At 35.1% G+C, this 20,414-nt stretch overlaps 2 protein-coding genes across 4 annotated transcripts; both read right to left on the reverse strand.

Annotated features, from left to right (window-relative positions):
* Window positions 1-7,537: 7,537 nt before the first annotated feature.
* On the reverse strand, window positions 7,538-12,183 carry LOC143038547 (uncharacterized). Of its 2 annotated transcripts, none has more exons than XM_076207884.1 (6): window positions 11,905-12,183; window positions 11,102-11,198; window positions 9,956-10,206; window positions 9,042-9,265; window positions 8,384-8,570; window positions 7,538-7,692 (listed from the first exon to the last, which is right to left on the reverse strand). In XM_076207884.1, the coding sequence occupies exons 1-6, from the start codon at window positions 12,128-12,130 to the stop codon at window positions 7,553-7,555; spliced, it is 1,125 nt and encodes a 374-aa protein (XP_076063999.1). In that variant the 5' UTR covers window positions 12,131-12,183; the 3' UTR covers window positions 7,538-7,552. The 2 variants fall into 2 exon arrangements, with proteins under 2 accessions (XP_076063999.1, XP_076063998.1); XM_076207883.1 differs by having other exon boundaries at window positions 9,833-10,206.
* Window positions 12,184-14,454: 2,271 nt separating this feature from the next.
* LOC143038237 (uncharacterized) lies at window positions 14,455-19,863 on the reverse strand. Of its 2 annotated transcripts, none has more exons than XM_076207247.1 (6): window positions 19,201-19,863; window positions 18,397-18,493; window positions 17,141-17,499; window positions 16,350-16,573; window positions 15,692-15,878; window positions 14,455-14,996 (listed from the first exon to the last, which is right to left on the reverse strand). In XM_076207247.1, the coding sequence occupies exons 1-6, from the start codon at window positions 19,424-19,426 to the stop codon at window positions 14,857-14,859; spliced, it is 1,233 nt and encodes a 410-aa protein (XP_076063362.1). In that variant the 5' UTR covers window positions 19,427-19,863; the 3' UTR covers window positions 14,455-14,856. The 2 variants fall into 2 exon arrangements, with proteins under 2 accessions (XP_076063362.1, XP_076063363.1); XM_076207248.1 differs by having other exon boundaries at window positions 17,264-17,499; window positions 19,201-19,860.
* Between the last annotated feature and the right edge of the window lie 551 nt (window positions 19,864-20,414).

The raw sequence follows: 20,414 nt of genomic DNA on the forward strand, positions 1-20,414 counted from the left end.
CAATTATCCCTTCCCTTCTCTTTCCCTATCACTCTCCCACTACTCCACGAGCACTCCTCTTCGCTATAAATACAATAAGGCACTTCCTGGACGTTGAGATCCACGTAGATTTTCCTTTTTCTTCGGTACACCAATTCTTGCCGTCCATTTGACGAAAGTGTGTGTGTGTGTGTGTATGCATAAGTTGTGTATATGAGAGAGAAGAGAAAAGAAGTGTTTTTTCCAACTGTGGCCCTAGCTGTCTCAGCAGAGATCATTCACCCAACCCGTTATAAAAATATTAAATTACATCTATACATACTGTACAAGTATCTGTACATCACATTACATATATACAGTATATACATATATATATATATATATATATATATATGTATGTATGTATGTACATGTACAGTATATAGTTATAAAGATCTGTGTATGTATATGTGAATTCACTGCTGCCATCTTGAAATGTTTTAATCGTCTATGGTGGCTTCCTTCATAAGACTTTGTTAACTTATAGCTGATGAAGACTTTTAATTCTTGTTTCCCTGGAAAAAGAAGAGGTGGAGGCTATTTCTTGACATGCACCATGTAGGCTATCTGAACTTATAAAAGTAGTCACAAATCCAATTGTGTTATTGCAAAAGGGAGTTGTATGGCTAATATAAAAATCCCATTGTAACAGCATTATTATGACATTGTGTACCACATTAGTGGCCACTGCTCTGAGGCTGCTTCCCCTGAACTGACCAGTTTGTATTGTTGGTGATTAGGGATGAGTACATGTTAGGCAGCAGATAGTTGATACTACCCTGCATTTGGTAAAAGATGAGAGTATGCATTTTATGGTACTCCTATAGTAAATTAGAATTGGTAGCAGATATGGTGACATCTGTGGTTTATCATCAGCATTGGGCAATGTTCTATGGACCTGGTGGTACATACAAACATGGAAGTAGGTTGTTGTAGGTCTTTTTATTGCAGAAGAATTATTCAGCTCTACTGCATTTTACACAAGAGATCTACTTAATTGGGGTGGGAATATCTCTTTAGATACAAATGTATATATTCTAAGAGATTAGTTTTTATCATAAGTATTTTCTCCAATTCCCCTGTGACAAAGATTATTTCTTGGTGGAAGGCAGCAATATAGATATGGATTTGACCCTTAGTGCTGAGGGAATCCTGTAAGCAGAATGAAATAGCCTGTGGTGAGAATAGAATCTTATCAGCTTAACAAAGTCAATACAGACGACTTTCAAGGGTTTAACCATGTTGGCAACTTGTCACACTACTTATGTGTATATATATATATATATATATATATATATATATATATAATATATATATATATATATATATATATATATATATATGTATATATATATATATATATATATATATATATCTATATATATAGAATGGAGCAATACTCAAAAGAAAAGAATCAATTTCTAAAAATTAAACTAAGGTCACAAATGAGAGCAAAAGAAGTACAGGGGGTCACTGCAATTCGACAGGGATGGGGCGGTCTATCATCAGACGAACCTGGGTTTTGTCGAATCATGATGCAGTTTTTCCCATAGGAATACATTGTAATTAGGGGGATAGGGACTGACCTCCAGCCCAGACCCCCCAAAATATCACTATGACCTCTAAAAAACACTAACTTAGACTAAATCAGTAATATTAAAGGCTTCATTTATATCTAATTTTGTTTATTAAACACATTAAGCTGCTTTACAGTACATTTTTGGTGGTGGATGTTGTGGCCTGCAAGTTCTCCCACAGTGACAAGGCACACTCCTGCATGAGCCCTATGCTGATTGGCATCTTGTGTTGTGTCCTGTCCTCTATCCACTTGATCACTTGATCACTCGATCAACATGTCCTCCATCATGTCGAGACAGGAGTCCCTTGAGCCACGGAGAACAAGGGAAGTCGTGGAAGATGTTGATGCAGCGCCCTGGCGGTACTTGTGCCTGTTCTTCCAAATCGTTGATACTGTGGATCTTGGGACACCCATTTCTGCTGCAACGGCAGAATGAGCCATACCTGCCTCACACTTTCTTATAAGCTCAAGCTTATCTTTGAAAGGCAGGAAAGTGTGTTTCTTAGGGGTGGGGCCGGAGGTGGATTTGCGCGGCATGGTGGAGGTGGAACAGCGGAGCGTGGCTTGCCTTTACGATGGCTGGGGCAAGAGTGAGACAGAGTGGCACATTGGGAGTGGCGGCAAATTCGACCGGGTGCGTGGCACGTGAGATTTGAATGTCGAATTGTCGAGTCTGGCTGTCGAACCTTGAGGGTTGGGTATAAATTAGCTACTGTCGAATTTGCGATAATTTGAATTGCAAACGGTCGAATTGCGGTGACCTGTATTAGCAAAAACAGCAAAGTTGGTAAAAAGTGAAAACCACTAAAGTACATGAATAAGAAAGGAAATAAGCAGTGAGGAAAAGAGAGAGAATAGACACTAAGAATTGAAGTTAATGAAATAAATGAGGCTGAGAAAATGGTATATCAAAAGAAAGGAAATACAGGAAACAGAAAACAAGGAGGAAAAGGCAACATAGATGGTCTGATTTCAGGATTAGATTAATTAAATGAATATCTGGAAGAAGAAAAACCAGATACAATGGGAATTGTGGAGACAAAATTAAAAGGTCCACTACCACCAAATAGTGTTGGACAAGGTTTATATAACCACCGGATGAAAAATAGAGAGGAAAAACAGGGTGGAGTCATGTTTTTGACAAATAAGGGTGAAGACCACAGGAGAAAATAATGTGGAATTGATCATGATAAAAGTTGAAAATAGTGACATGAAAAGTAGAAAATTTGTGGTGATCTATGTGGCCCCCAAAAACAAGTTCTTTGGAAGAGAGTGACTATTCCAAAATGTTGGAAGACACAAGGCATATATCAAATGAAATGCTGAAAGGAGGAAATCTAGTAACTATGGGTTATTTTAACTCTAAAGAAATATGATGGGAGGAGATGACAGTGAAGGGTGGAGAGGGCCTTTGGGGAAACATACTACCTGACATGACCATTGAATACACAATGATTCAATGGGTAAGAGTGAATACCAGATATAGAAATAATGAAGAGCTATCGAGACTAGATTTAATATTTATATTAGAGAAAATTGAATAGAAGACATCAATTGGGAAGAGTGATCACATACTACTTGAGCCTGAACTAAAAGAGGAAATATATGTGGAGAGAAATGAGAAACACAGAAAAGAAAGACTGATGTATAACAAAACGGATTTTGGGAAACTTTCAAAAAGCGAGTTGGGAAAAATTCTTTAATGAAGAAACACAGGTGGAAGAGAAATGGATGATTTTAAAAGAAATCTATAATGAAGGAGTGGATAAATATGTACCAAAACAAAAACAGGAAAAGGTGTACATTAAGTGCTGGTATAACAAAAAGTGTAGTGAGGCAAAAGATAGAAGAGACAAAGCTTGGAAAAGATGGGGGAAAAAATGGAAAGTGGCAAATATATATCAACCTAAGAAATGAATATGTAAAAATATGCAGGGAAGAAAAAAGAAACTATGAAAAAGACATAATAGACAAATGTAAAGATCAACCTAAATTATTCTATAGATATGTGAATGGTAAACTAAAAAATAAACAGGAAATAGTAAAACTATGTCAAGGGAACATGGAATACACAGAGGATATAGAAATGGCTGAAATTATGAACAAACATTTCAAATCTGTGTTCACTAAGGAAAACATACACAGTTGGGATGAAGAAAGGAAAGGAAGATCCCCTCCAATGAGAGAAATAATTGTGACACAGAAAGAAATAAGGGACCATATAATGAACCTAATGTCAGAAAATCGCACAGCCCAAATTGCAAACTGTATAATGAAAGAATGTATAAATGAACTAATAGACAAAATATATAAGATAATAGATTGCTCAAAGGAGGAAAGGTACCGGAAGACTGGAAAAATTGCAATATCGTACCAATATACAAAGGGGAAAACAAGGCCCAACAAACTATATACCAGTCTCCCTTACAAGTACAGTAGTCAAAATTTGTGAGAAAGCTATCAAAAATAGATGGACTAAACATCTGGAGGAGAACAATATACTAAATCCAAGACAATTCAGATTTAGACAGGGAAGGTCATGTGCCACAAATTTGATCTGTTTCTATTCAAGGTTAATAGATATAATATAAGAATGGGACAAAATGGGCAGAATGTCCTTTCCTGGACTTACAAAAGGTGTTTGATAAAGTACCACACAAAAGAAATATTAAGAAAACATGAAACAGCAGGAGGTATACAAAGAAAACTATTGAAATAGATGGAAGATTTCTTGTATGGAATATGAGTGGTGCTCAAAGGCAAAAATTCTATTTGGGAAGAAATGATGAGTGTAGTCCCTCAGAGTTCAGTAATGGTTCCAATAATGTTTGTTATATATGTGTAGAATGTTACATGAACTTCTTTGCAGATGACGCAGAACTACTAAAGAAAGTAAGTATGAAAAAAAATTGTGAATCACTACAGAGAGATCTGAACAAAGTCTGGGAATGGAGTCAGAAGTGGGAAGTGGACTTCAACATTAAGAAATGTAGTATAATGGAAGTTGGAAAAAATAAAAAAAGAATATCAGGACAATATAAAATTGGTGCAAAGGAAGTAAAGAAAGTTGGTTCTGAAAAGGACCTAGGAGTAATCATAACCAAAGACATGACCCCAGACAAGCAGGTAAACAAAATAGTTGGCGAAATCTACAATTTGTTAAGATCAATAAAGTTGGCTTTTAAGTACTTGGATGAGGAAATGGTAAAGAAAATAAAGTCACACTGATAAGACCAAGATTGGAGTACACAGTGACATTATGGACACCCAATACAAAAAAGAATATAAGGAAAATAGAAAGAATCCAAAGAGCAACAACAAAGATGGCCCCAACACTTTCAAAACTGACATATGAGTAAAGATTGTCTAAACTAAATCTACCAACCCTGGAACAAAGAAGAGAAAGAGGTGATCTGTTGGCCATTTATAGAATAATGGAAGGCTTGGAATTCCTTGATAGAGATGATTTATTAAATTGGGATAGAAGAAAAACAAGGGAACATGAAAAGAAACTAAAAAAAAGGACAGTTATAGAAGAGATCTGAAAAAAACAGCTTTCCACACAGAGTGGTGGATGTCTGGAACAAATTGGGTGAAACAATAGTGTGTGCAAACATTATACAAGAATTTAAGAACAAACTAGATGTTGCAAGATACAAAGATGTGTCACCACAAGCATAGCTCCCCTGCCTGTATAATACAATTAGGTAAATACACACATAGAAGTTCTTGATAGAGAAGACTTACTAGATTGGGAAAAGAGAAACACAAGAGGACATTGAAGCTCAAAAAAAGGACAGTTATAGAAGAGACATGAAAAAGACCATTTTTCCCCACAGAGTAATGGATGCATGGAACATACTAAACAAAACAAGAGTGTGTGCATAAACAATACAAAAATTTAAGAGTAAGTTAGATATGGCAAGATACAGAGATGGGACACCATGAGCGTAGATCCCCTTCCTGTAACATACAACTAGGTAAATACAACTAGCTATATATATATATATATATATATATATATATATATATATATATATATATATATATATATATATATATATATATATATATATATGTATGTATATATATATAATATATATATATATATATATATACATAATCTATATTTTCAAATATATTCTAACTCTTAAAAAAAGTCCATAAGTCAACCAGATTGACAAAGATTCTAGAACCCGTCTGCATATACAAGGACCTAGTACTGTTACTCTGCAGGTGACACACCAATAAATGTTTGTGATATTTAAGAAAATTCCAAAAGTAAAGGGGAGCAGTGTAACAGTGCCAACAGGCCTACTCAACAGAATACAGACAACACTGAAAATGTTTTTCAAGTGTCTTCAATTTTTTAATCAAATGGAGATGCTAAAACCCAAAATCAATTGCATGTCTTTATTTTTGGTACTACACTGCGCACAGTAGCTGTAATAATAAAAGAGAAAATAGCATACATATATATATATATATATAATATATATATATATGTATATATATATATATATATATACATATATATATAGTTTCTTTTGTGGCAGGGGTAGTAGTGCCTTTCTGGCAAGCTAAGTTTATGGAGGGACTAACATGGGGTTGGGGGCAAGTGCACTATTTAAACAATAATGTGTGGAGTATGCATGTCTGTAGACATCAATTATCATAAACATTATGTATCCCTCCTTGTCATTGCAGTGTCAACCAACAATGAAATGAGAAAATCCGCAATGGATTCAACTCAACACCAAAATGTCCTTTTCACACTTCCTTCACTTATGCATTCACCAATCACCCTCTCTTCCACTCACTGTGTGCTGTCAGTCATCAATAAAAATATTTAATGTACCACATTGTAGTGTTTCATTATTCTCTTCAGCCAAAGTCAATGACTAGACAGAGACTTGTTGGAGTTACTGGCAAAAAGTTCCCAGTAAACATGCCCGAAATGGCCCGCTTTATGCCCATTTCTGGTTTCCCTCTTAGCCAAAAGTGGGCCTATTCAGGCTTGCCATTATGCCGTAACGGTACCATTTTGGAACCTTAATGGCATTGGCAGTGTTTGCACACAGGCTTTTAAACGGGCCGGTTATGGCTGCCGTCATTGGTCAACAAAGGGACCAGTTCTGGCCCCTTTCAGGTTTTCCTTAATGGAGCCGGTTCAAGTCCAATAACGGGCCGGTTACGGCAGCCGTAACTGGGCCACAACACGCAGGTTCTGGGCCTTTTTGGGATTCCCTTAACGCAGCCATTTATATACAGATACGGCCCAGTTATGGCAAATGTTATCCCCCCCGGCAATGGCTCATTCACGGTTAACCACAAATATCACCGGTGCTGAGAAATCATATTTTCTAAATTTGCTAAAATTGTTTGAATAATTATTATATATACACAATGCCAAAATTGAACGTACAAACTATAATTATCAGCGACTAACACACACACACAAATGATTAGTCAATGTTTATACAGCCTTTGTCTAAAACTCAGTCCGTTATAAACAGACATAGTAAACATGGCCTTTGTCTCTGATATTAATAAGCTTACATTTTGATATTTTGCATATCGCATATATCCTAGACATACACAAATTTGGAAACAAATTCTCAGCACCCGTTAAATTGGTCATATATTTCGGCAGAATTTCATTTTACATGTGATCATTTTAATTTAGTGTTTGGAATTAGGCAAATGCATTAGAACCAATTGTCATTTTCACAAATGTCTAATATATAGTAATAGCTGTCGATCACGAGTCCAACACGTGATCCAAAGACCAGGTGAATACACAATAACAAGAAATATTAATTTAACAAATATCATTTTATTTGCAATTGTACAGAAGAACTATGTATGTTGTACGTTATCTGACTTCTAGGTATCGACTGGGTCTGACTTAATGGCATACTTATTTTAAACTAAGACTAATTAAGACTTCTATTATCAAACGGATGTAGCAGAGTCCTGCTCTCTCCTTTTTCTGCCTCCACATCTGTCTGAGGCATTTCTCAGATAAATCATGATTTCCCGCTCTACATGGGCTTGCACAGCACCTTCAATGCAAGTTAAACGGAGGATAGCACCTGAAAAATGGAAAGAATTAACTATGTTAATAGATATTTAAAAATCAGTTGAACAAATAGAATTGATAAGACATTCAGAACCTCTAAGTTAGTACTTTTCCTTAAAACGAGTGAAGAAAGCTGAAAAAGAAATAGACTTCGATCTACATAAAAGTTCAAAACGTTTATGGGGAATTATAAGTTTTTTGTACTAAGATTAGGTTTCAGTAAGTACTGCTTGCTAACAAGCTTGCAAGAAATGTATAGTATTAGAAATAGATCCAATTCGACGTTTATTTATTTAAATGACTACTAAAGTAAGACACAAGGGATTTAACAAAAAAAAAAACAATCATGCAGAAACATGTGAAATAGACAGTGTAAACACCTATAGCTAATAACTTCAATAAATTACGTTAGTGATCATTGTGCCCAAAACCATATTTCAGCACCCTAACAAGTAAACCAAAATAGGGTCGATATATAGAATCTTGACATTATTAAAAACAACCCCCCAATGGCCCCCATATACCCGGGTTATTCGTTTAATATAACAAGGGGCATCTGATGCACTTTCAACAATCTCAAACTGTAAATAAGAATAAAAAATTATTAACGAATATTATGCTATTCATTCCCCATACATATCACCAGTATTTCGATATCAATATTCATTAAAAAATAGTTCTCTTAGACGAAAGATAAAACATACCAATCCAGACTGTAGACAGCGTTGTGGATTTGAAACCCCGTTTTGCCTCCACATCATCCTTGCTCTTCCAGCCCTTCGTTCCAATCCAATTGAATTTGACCTGGAGCAGGTGGCTTAGTAGCGAAGAGCCCATCCTCCTGACGCAGTCCCGTAGGTCAAAGCCTCCAATCAAGCAGAGCTTGTTCTCCTGAAGTAGAAGAGATATTACACAGAAATGAACTATGAATGACAAACTTAAGCAGAGACAATTATTAGAAAGAGAAGCCTGGTTAGGGAGCAGGATGGAGCCTAAAAAAGTATTTAAAAGTCGAATAGCAATAATAAAATAAAAACAAAGAGACACCTACTAGAAAATAACTGCAGCAACAAAATATGCCCTTAAAATGACACAATCATAGTTGGGTCAGAATTACCAGTAACAATCCTTAAAATGCTATTGTATGTACTCGTGTAAAACATGACAATAAATAAGGTACGTTCTACAGACACTAGACAATATAAGAAACGTTGGTAAATACAATATTTGGACAGTCATCATAATTTTCTAACAGAAGTAATTGGCAAACGATTAAATGCATCTGAGTGGTACTCCTTTTTTGTCGCATATTAATCTAGATAATTTCAGAAAAGCTAGCGTACATTGAAAAAACGTTCTTACCAATATCTTTTGGTGTTTTTTATCTTCATTTAACCAGCCCTCGAATACGTCAAACTCCTCTAAGGAGGTGAGTGGCAACTGCATTGGAAGCTCAGCGTCATCAACCTTTCCGCTCGTTTTATTGAGCTTCTGCAGCTCTGCCCTGCAGGCTCTCACCTCAGCACGTAGCTCCTCCAGATCATGTTTCAATTCCATTAAAATGGTAAGAAACTCTACATCTCGTGCTGCAAAAAGGGTAAAATACACAAAATGAATACCATAAACTTTTTATTTTTAAAATTATCTTGCATCTTACACAAAAAAATATCAACATTGTACTAAGCTCATCCGGTTAGCATAAAAATAAGTTATTTCACAACTTTTGAGAATGAGAAGTACATTCAATCATTCATATGACAGAAATGATAAGCAGCCCTTAATTGAAATTAAGTAGAATCTATATTATCATCCATAGAATCTATATTATCATCCATTAGAATCTATATTATCATCTATAATCATCCAGGAGGGCTCAGATGGGAGGGAGGGTGGAGGGGAGTCGGGTGTGGGGATGGAAAGGGTGGGAGTGATTTTATGCCTTGTTCTTTTTTGGCTACCCCCTTAGAAAAAGCCTTGGTATATGTATGTATATTATTTGGAAAAGTTAATAACTCTGGCATAGCTTCAAACCAGTAAAAGTTACCACCAGAACTAGTGCTAAGAATAATTTTTTAAAACAAAGCAAGAAATTTTAAATATATTATTTTTTCGATAGAAATTGACTGAAATAGGTTTAACAGATAAACAGATACCTGAGTTAACGGGTGCTGTTGAAACAGGTGCTGTTGACGCTCTAATTGGGGTACTGGTTGGAGCTAGGCTGGATGTATGAATTAATATGTCAGACACACCCCCTGCATTGTCGAACATGATACCTGAGCTAACGGGTGCTGTTGAAACAGGTGCTGTTGACACTCTAATTGGGGTACTGGTTGGAGCTAGGCTGGATGTATCAATTAATATGTCAGACACACCCGCTGCATCGTCAAACGTGTCGAATTGCGGAATGTTCACTGACACAACTGATGGCATCTTTTGGATTGCAGGTGCTTTGGCCAACTTTCTTTTTGCTTTTGGAACATAGTCCTCTTCCTCGTCGCTACTAGGAGGGTATCTTGATCTAATCCTGCAAAAAATTCAAATCACCCCTATAATAAAGAACATGATTTTCACCATTTCTAAACAATACACAAAAAAAAAAACGTTTCTACATTAATATCCAATAAGGAAAATCACATCTGAAATAAGTAATGAAGCTGGGTATGCACCAAAAATATGGGCACACAAGTTCTAAAATTCATACAATGAATGAAGTCAATAATAAATGAAAAATTTATACCTATGAAAAGCAAATTAAAATCAATGTAATTCTACTGAATATTTTGGTCCACAATCATAGTAACTAAGTACACCTTACCTACTACAAGAACACAACAATAAAATCCGAATATTATCCCATTATATATCTCTTGTATATGGAGTAATATAACCAACTACTAAATATAAGGAATTATTTAAGGTCAGATATAAGCATAGGATTTTACAAGCAATACAAAAGTTACCAATCAAAGCACCAATCACCCCCCACTAATTTATACTCACAAATAAAAAAATAATAGCTTCATTATCCTGCAAAATTAGGATAATATACTTACAATATATAAGGGTTTCAACCAAAATATTTCTGATAATATATATATTATCCAGAAAAGCCGGCACAAGATAAATCAGGACAGAAACTTTTCATTCATTTATTACCCTTTTTGAGGATATCCTGTTTTGTATATCAAATCTGCCTATTATATATAGTTATTGCTCCATCTCAGTTCTTTATGTAATTCACATTGATTAAATAATAGATTGTAATATCTCTTTTTGGTTATGGTTTTGTCAATTTATCTCCCCTCACACTTCTCCTTCACTCTATTATGTAAATAATCATATTTTTGCTCAGAGTTGCAGATCGCAGCTATCTGCCAGCTATACCTGATAAGGTAAAAGTACATGAAACCAATTTATACCTTCTTGCTCCTCGTCCAACCTCCTCTTCACCTTGGCTGACAGGGTTATCTGTCTCTTCAGCCTCCCTTGCTTTCCGTCTTCCATCTTCATATGTATCTGGAGGGCAAAAAATACAAAAAACCTCATATGAGTTTTATTGGAGAAAAATAATTTAAGATTATAGGAGAATTCTAGGGAATTATTTCAAAATTGTTCAAAGCCAATGTGATAAAGAGGCACATGTTTTTTAACTGCCTTATCAATTACAAAACCTGAGAATATTTCAAATCAAAAGATACCATAACCCAAAAAATGAACACAGATACTTTGTAACTTACTATCAGCAGTTTTAAGAACAAAAGAAAAAATCAGCAAATGAACTGAATTCAAAGGGGTGATATAATAAATAAGGAAAATAGCTGTAAAGTAAAAAAAAAAACAATCAAAAGTTTAGTGGACACTTTATTATTAGAATTAGATCAAATGAAATCTTTGCAAATGAATGTATTCTAACAGTCATTTACCACCAAAGAATATTTACCTTCAAGTCTCATCAAGAGATATAATTATGGGGGGAAACAATTATCTCTTATCATTTTAACTGACTGAATTTATTTATCAATTTACATATGATATATCTTCAGCATTTAAAATGTCTAAAAATAAGTTTTATACTCAATTACAGAATCGGCAGCAACTACAATTACAAAAACTTAACTTGAATGTACCATGGAAAATCAGAGAGGGGATATATTAAGAGTTAATCAGCCCATATGTCACAAATTTAATTATGTCATTCCAAGAATGATCAGATATTACATACCTGCCGCACAGATGACACGCATCTTATGCCTCTCCCATGTGTGGTCTGGCACCACCCTATCTTTTATCATCTTTGTAATTGCTGTCAATGATTTACTCTTTGGCCACCAGGTCTCATCCTGCCCCAGGATCCATCCACTGGGGACCATCTCAACAGTATTATTATTGGTGAATGCGACAATAACATACATTCTGTGGCAATTAAAGGCTAACATTAGCATAGGCATACAGTGCTCGACAAAAGTTCGCGGCGCCTCAGCGAATCTAAACAAAAATGCACAAAAATGGAATTAATCATTATATTTATTGGATTTTTACTCACCTAATACTTGGTTGGGAGTCCTTTGCGCTTTAACACAGCCTCAAGACGACGTGGAAGTGAAGCAGCTAGGTTGTGGAGGGTTGTAGGCTCCAAATTATCCCAGATATCCTGAATGGCTGCCTTCGAGCTTGGGTATAGAGCTGACGTCTTTGCCTTGTAACCTCTTCTTTATAATTTGCCACAATTTTCAATTGGGTTCAAATCAGGGCTATTACCTGGCCAGTCCTTTATAAAGTTCACTTCACAGTCGTTGAGCCAGGTAGTGATGGATTTAGCAGTGTGGCAGGGGGCACCGTCCTGCTGAAAAACTGTGGCACCTGTTTTTTCAAATGATTCAGGTAAATTTTCTCACAGAAGCTCCCCTGCCTGTATAATACAATTAGGTAAATACACACATAGAAGTTCTTGATAGAGAAGACTTACTAGATTGGGAAAAGAGAAACACAAGAGGACATTGAAGCTCAAAAAAAGGACAGTTATAGAAGAGACATGAAAAAAGACCATTTTTCCCCACAGAGTAATGGATGCATGGAACATACTAAACAAAACAAGAGTGTGTGCATAAACAATACAAAAATTTAAGAGTAAGTTAGATATGGCAAGATACAGAGATGGGACACCATGAGCGTAGATCCCCTTCCTGTAACATACAACTAGGTAAATACAACTAGCTATATATATATATATATATATATATATATATATATATATATATTATATATATATATATATATATATATATATATATATATGTATGTATATATATATAATATATATATATATATATATACATAATCTATATTTTCAAATATATTCTAACTCTTAAAAAAAGTCCATAAGTCAACCAGATTGACAAAGATTCTAGAACCCGTCTGCATATACAAGGACCTAGTACTGTTACTCTGCAGGTGACACACCAATAAATGTTTGTGATATTTAAGAAAATTCCAAAAGTAAAGGGGAGCAGTGTAACAGTGCCAACAGGCCTACTCAACAGAATACAGACAACACTGAAAATGTTTTTCAAGTGTCTTCAATTTTTTAATCAAATGGAGATGCTAAAACCCAAAATCAATTGCATGTCTTTATTTTTGGTACTACACTGCGCACAGTAGCTGTAATAATAAAAGAGAAAATAGCATACATATATATATATATATATAATATATATATATATATGTATATATATATATATATATATACATATATATATAGTTTCTTTTGTGGCAGGGGTAGTAGTGCCTTTCTGGCAAGCTAAGTTTATGGAGGGACTAACATGGGGTTGGGGGCAAGTGCACTATTTAAACAATAATGTGTGGAGTATGCATGTCTGTAGACATCAATTATCATAAACATTATGTATCCCTCCTTGTCATTGCAGTGTCAACCAACAATGAAATGAGAAAATCCGCAATGGATTCAACTCAACACCAAAATGTCCTTTTCACACTTCCTTCACTTATGCATTCACCAATCACCCTCTCTTCCACTCACTGTGTGCTGTCAGTCATCAATAAAAATATTTAATGTACCACATTGTAGTGTTTCATTATTCTCTTCAGCCAAAGTCAATGACTAGACAGAGACTTGTTGGAGTTACTGGCAAAAAGTTCCCAGTAAACATGCCCGAAATGGCCCGCTTTATGCCCATTTCTGGTTTCCCTCTTAGCCAAAAGTGGGCCTATTCAGGCTTGCCATTATGCCGTAACGGTACCATTTTGGAACCTTAATGGCATTGGCAGTGTTTTGCACACAGGCTTTTAAACGGGCCGGTTATGGCTGCCGTCATTGGTCAACAAAGGGACCAGTTCTGGCCCCTTTCAGGTTTTCCTTAATGGAGCCGGTTCAAGTCCAATAACGGGCCGGTTACGGCAGCCGTAACTGGGCCACAACACGCAGGTTCTGGGCCTTTTTGGGATTCCCTTAACGCAGCCATTTATATACAGATACGGCCCAGTTATGGCAAATGTTATCCCCCCCGGCAATGGCTCATTCACGGTTAACCACAAATATCACCGGTGCTGAGAAATCATATTTTCTAAATTTGCTAAAATTGTTTTGAATAATTATTATATATACACAATGCCAAAATTGAACGTACAAACTATAATTATCAGCGACTAACACACACACACAAATGATTAGTCAATGTTTATACAGCCTTTGTCTAAAACTCAGTCCGTTATAAACAGACATAGTAAACATGGCCTTTGTCTCTGATATTAATAAGCTTACATTTTGATATTTTGCATATCGCATATATCCTAGACATACACAAATTTGGAAACAAATTCTCAGCACCCGTTAAATTGGTCATATATTTCGGCAGAATTTCATTTTACATGTGATCATTTTAATTTAGTGTTTGGAATTAGGCAAATGCATTAGAACCAATTGTCATTTTCACAAATGTCTAATATATAGTAATAGCTGTCGATCACGAGTCCAACACGTGATCCAAAGACCAGGTGAATACACAATAACAAGAAATATTAATTTAACAAATATCATTTTATTTGCAATTGTACAGAAGAACTATGTATGTTGTACGTTATCTGACTTCTAGGTATCGACTGGGTCTGACTTAATGGCATACTTATTTTAAACTAAGACTAATTAAGACTTCTATTATCAAACGGATGTAGCAGAGTCCTGCTCTCTCCTTTTTCTGCCTCCACATCTGTCTGAGGCATTTCTCAGATAAATCATGATTTCCCGCTCTACATGGGCTTGCACAGCACCTTCAATGCAAGTTAAACGGAGGATAGCACCTGAAAAAAAAGTGGAAAGAATTAACTATGTTAATAGATATTTAAAAATCAGTTGAACAAATAGAATTGATAAGACATTCAGAACCTCTAAGTTAGTATTTTTCCTTAAAACGAGTGAAGAAAGCTGAAAAAGAAATAGACTTCGATCTACATAAAAGTTCAAAACGTTTATGGGGAATTATAAGTTTTTTGTACTAAGATTAGGTTTCAGTAAGTACTGCTTGCTAACAAGCTTGCAAGAAATGCATAGTATTAGAAATAGATCCAATTCGACGTTTATTTATTTAAATGCCTACTAAAGTAAGACACAAGGGATATAACAAAAAAAAAAACAATCATGCAGAAACATGTGAAATAGACAGTGTAAACACCTATAGCTAATAACTTCAATAAATTACGTTAGTGATCATTGTGCCCAAAACCATATTTCAGCACCCTAACAAGTAAACCAAAATAGGGTCGATATATAGAATCTTGACATTATTAAAAACAACCCCCCAATGGCCCCCATATACCCGGGTTATTCGTTTAATATAACAAGGGGCATCTGATGCACTTTCAACAATCTCAAACTGTAAATAAGAATAAAAAATTATTAACGAATATTATGCTATTCATTCCCCATACATATCACCAGTATTTCGATATCAATATTCATTAAAAAATAGTTCTCTTAGACGAAAGATAAAACATACCAATCCAGACTGTAGACAGCGTTGTGGATTTGAAACCCCGTTTTGCCTCCACATCATCCTTGCTCTTCCAGCCCTTCGTTCCAATCCAATTGAATTTGACCTGGAGCAGGTGGCTTAGTAGCGAAGAGCCCATCCTCCTGACGCAGTCCCGTAGGTCAAAGCCTCCAATCAAGCAGAGCTTGTTCTCCTGAAGTAGAAGAGATATTACACAGAAATGAACTATGAATGACAAACTTAAGCAGAGACAATTATTAGAAAGAGAAGCCTGGTTAGGGAGCAGGATGGAGCCTAAAAAAGTATTTAAAAGTCGAATAGCAATAATAAAATAAAAACAAAGAGACACCTACTAGAAAATAACTGCAGCAACAAAATATGCCCTTAAAATGACACAATCATAGTTGGGTCAGAATTACCAGTAACAATCCTTAAAATGCTATTGTATGTACTCGTGTAAAACATGACAATAAATAAGGTACGTTCTACAGACACTAGACAATATAAGAAACTTTGGTAAATACAATATTTGGACAGTCATCATAATTTTCTAACAGAAGTAATTGGCAAACGATTAAATGCATCTGAGTGGTACTCCTTTTTTGTCGTATATTAATCTAGATAATTTCAGAAAAGCTAGCGTACATTGAAAAAACGTTCTTACCAATATCTTTTGGTGTGTTTTATCTTCATTTAACCAGCCCTCGAATACGTCAAACTCCTCTAAGGAGGTGAGTGGCAACTGCATTGGAAGCTCAGCGTCATCAACCTTTCCGCTCGTTTTATTGAGCTTCTGCAGCTCTGCCCTGCAGGCTCTCACCTCAGCACGTAGCTCCTCCAGATCATGTTTCAATTCCATTAAAATGGTAAGAAACTCTACATCTCGTGCTGCAAAAAGGGTAAAATACACAAAATGAATACCATAAACTTTTTATTTTTAAAATTATCTTGCATCTTACACAAAAAAATATCAACATTGTACTAAGCTCATCCGGTTAGCATAAAAATAAGTTATTTCACAACTTTTGAGAATGAGAAGTACATTCAATCATTCATATGACAGAAATGATAAGCAGCCCTTAATTGAAATTAAGTAGAATCTATATTATCATCCATAGAATCTATATTATCATCCATTAGAATCTATATTATCATCTATAATCATCCAGGAGGGCTCAGATGGGAGGGAGGGTGGAGGGGAGTCGGGTGTGGGGATGGAAAGGGTGGGAGTGATTTTATGCCTTGTTCTTTTTTGGCTACCCCCTTAGAAAAAGCCTTGGTATATGTATGTATATTATTTGGAAAAGTTAATAACTCTGGCATAGCTTCAAACCAGTAAAAGTTACCACCAGAACTAGTGCTAAGAATAATTTTTTAAAACAAAGCAAGAAATTTTAAATATATTATTTTTTCGATAGAAATTGACTGAAATAGGTTTAACAGATAAACAGATACCTGAGTTAACGGGTGCTGTTGAAACAGGTGCTGTTGACGCTCTAATTGGGGTACTGGTTGGAGCTAGGCTGGATGTATGAATTAATATGTCAGACACACCTCCTGCATTGTCGAACATGATACCTGAGCTAACGGGTGCTGTTGACACTCTAATTGGGGTACTGGTTGGAGCTAGGCTGGATGTATCAATTAATATGTCAGACACACCCGCTGCATCGTCAAACGTGTCGAATTGCGGAATGTTCACTGACACAACTGATGGCATCTTTTGGATTGCAGGTGCTTTGGCCAACTTTCTTTTTGCTTTTGGAACATAGTCCTCTTCCTCGTCGCTACTAGGAGGGTATCTTGATCTAATCCTGCAAAAAATTCAAATCACCCCTATAATAAAGAACATGATTTTCACCATTTCTAAACAATACACAAAAAAAAAAAACGTTTCTACATTAATATCCAATAAGGAAAATCACATCTGAAATAAGTAATGAAGCTGGGTATGCACCAAAAATATGGGCACACAAGTTCTAAAATTCATACAATGAATGAAGTCAATAATAAATGAAAAATTTATACCTATGAAAAGCAAATTAAAATCAATGTAATTCTACTGAATATTTTGGTCCACAATCATAGTAACTAAGTACACCTTACCTACTACAAGAACACAACAATAAAATCCGAATATTATCCCATTATATATCTCTTGTATATGGAGTAATATAACCAACTACTAAATATAAGGAATTATTTAAGGTCAGATATAAGCATAGGATTTTACAAGCAATACAAAAGTTACCAATCAAAGCACCAATCACCCCCCACTAATTTATACTCACAAATAAAAAAATAATAGCTTCATTATCCTGCAAAATTAGGATAATATACTTACAATATATAAGGGTTTCAACCAAAATATTTCTGATAATATATATATTATCCAGAAAAGCCGGCACAAGATAAATCAGGACAGAAACTTTTCATTCATTTATTACCCTTTTTGAGGATATCCTGTTTTGTATATCAAATCTGCCTATTATATATAGTTATTGCTCCATCTCAGTTCTTTATGTAATTCACATTGATTAAATAATAGATTGTAATATCTCTTTTTGGTTATGGTTTTTGTCAATTTATCTCCCCTCACACTTCTCCTTCACTCTATTATGTAAATAATCATATTTTTGCTCAGAGTTGCAGATCGCAGCTATCTGCCAGCTATACCTGATAAGGTAAAAGTACATGAAACCAATTTATACCTTCTTGCTCCTCGTCCAACCTCCTCTTCACCTTGGCTGACAGGGTTATCTGTCTCTTCAGCCTCCCTTGCTTTCCGTCTTCCATCTTCATATGTATCTGGAGGGCAAAAAATACAAAAAACCTCATATGAGTTTTATTGGAGAAAAATAATTTAAGATTATAGGAGAATTCTAGGGAATTATTTCAAAATTGTTCAAAGCCAATGTGATAAAGAGGCACATGTTTTTTTAACTGCCTTATCAATTACAAAACCTGAGAATATTTCAAATCAAAAGATACCATAACCCAAAAAATGAACACAGATACTTTGTAACTTACTATCAGCAGTTTTAAGAACAAAAGAAAAAATCAGCAAATGAACTGAATTCAAAGGGGTGATATAATAAATAAGGAAAATAGCTGTAAAGTAAAAAAAAAAACAATCAAAAGTTTAGTGGACACTTTATTATTAGAATTAGATCAAATGAAATCTTTGCAAATGAATGTATTCTAACAGTCATTTACCACCAAAGAATATTTACCTTCAAGTCTCATCAAGAGATATAATTATGGGGGGAAACAATTATCTCTTATCATTTTAACTGACTGAATTTATTTATCAATTTACATATGATATATCTTCAGCATTTAAAATGTCTAAAAATAAGTTTTATACTCAATTACAGAATCGGCAGCAACTACAATTACAAAAACTTAACTTGAATGTACCATGGAAAATCAGAGAGGGGATATATTAAGAGTTAATCAGCCCATATGTCACAAATTTAATTATGTCATTCCAAGAATGATCAGATATTACATACCTGCCGCACAGATGACACGCATCTTATGCCTCTCCCATGTGTGGTCTGGCACCACCCTATCTTTTATCATCTTTGTAATTGCTGTCAATGATTTACTCTTTGGCCACCAGGTCTCATCCTGCCCCAGGATCCATCCACTGGGGACCATCTCAACAGTATTATTATTGGTGAATGCGACAATAACATACATTCTGTGGCAATTAAAGGCTAACATTAGCATAGGCATACAGTGCTCGACAAAAGTTCGCGGCGCCTCAGCGAATCTAAACAAAAATGCACAAAAATGGAATTAATCATTATATTTATTGGATTTTTACTCACCTAATACTTGGTTGGGAGTCCTTTGCGCTTTAACACAGCCTCAAGACGACGTGGAAGTGAAGCAGCTAGGTTGTGGAGGGTTGTAGGCTCCAAATTATCCCAGATATCCTGAATGGCTGCCTTCGAGCTTGGGTATAGAGCTGACGTCTTTGCCTTGTAACCTCTTCTTTATAATTTGCCACAATTTTCAATTGGGTTCAAATCAGGGCTATTACCTGGCCAGTCCTTTATAAAGTTCACTTCACAGTCGTTGAGCCAAGTAGTGATGGATTTAGCAGTGTGGCAGGGGGCACCGTCCTGCTGAAAAACTGTGGCACCTGTTTTTTCAAATGATTCAGGTAAATTTTCACACAGAAGCTCCCCTGCCTGTATAATACAATTAGGTAAATACACACATAGAAGTTCTTGATAGAGAAGACTTACTAGATTGGGAAAAGAGAAACACAAGAGGACATTGAAGCTCAAAAAAAGGACAGTTATAGAAGAGACATGAAAAAGACCATTTTTTCCCCACAGAGTAATGGATGCATGGAACATACTAAACAAAACAAGAGTGTGTGCATAAACAATACAAAAATTTAAGAGTAAGTTAGATATGGCAAGATACAGAGATGGGACACCATGAGCGTAGATCCCCTTCCTGTAACATACAACTAGGTAAATACAACTAGCTATATATATATATATATATATATATATATATATATATATATATATATATATATATATATATATATATATATATATATATATATATGTATGTATATATATATAATATATATATATATATATATATACATAATCTATATTTTCAAATATATTCTAACTCTTAAAAAAAGTCCATAAGTCAACCAGATTGACAAAGATTCTAGAACCCGTCTGCATATACAAGG

Source organism: Oratosquilla oratoria, chromosome 24, assembly GCF_046742065.1.
Source record: "Oratosquilla oratoria isolate Oo_2021 chromosome 24, ASM4674206v1, whole genome shotgun sequence".
Classification (NCBI taxonomy): domain Eukaryota; kingdom Metazoa; phylum Arthropoda; class Malacostraca; order Stomatopoda; family Squillidae; genus Oratosquilla; species Oratosquilla oratoria.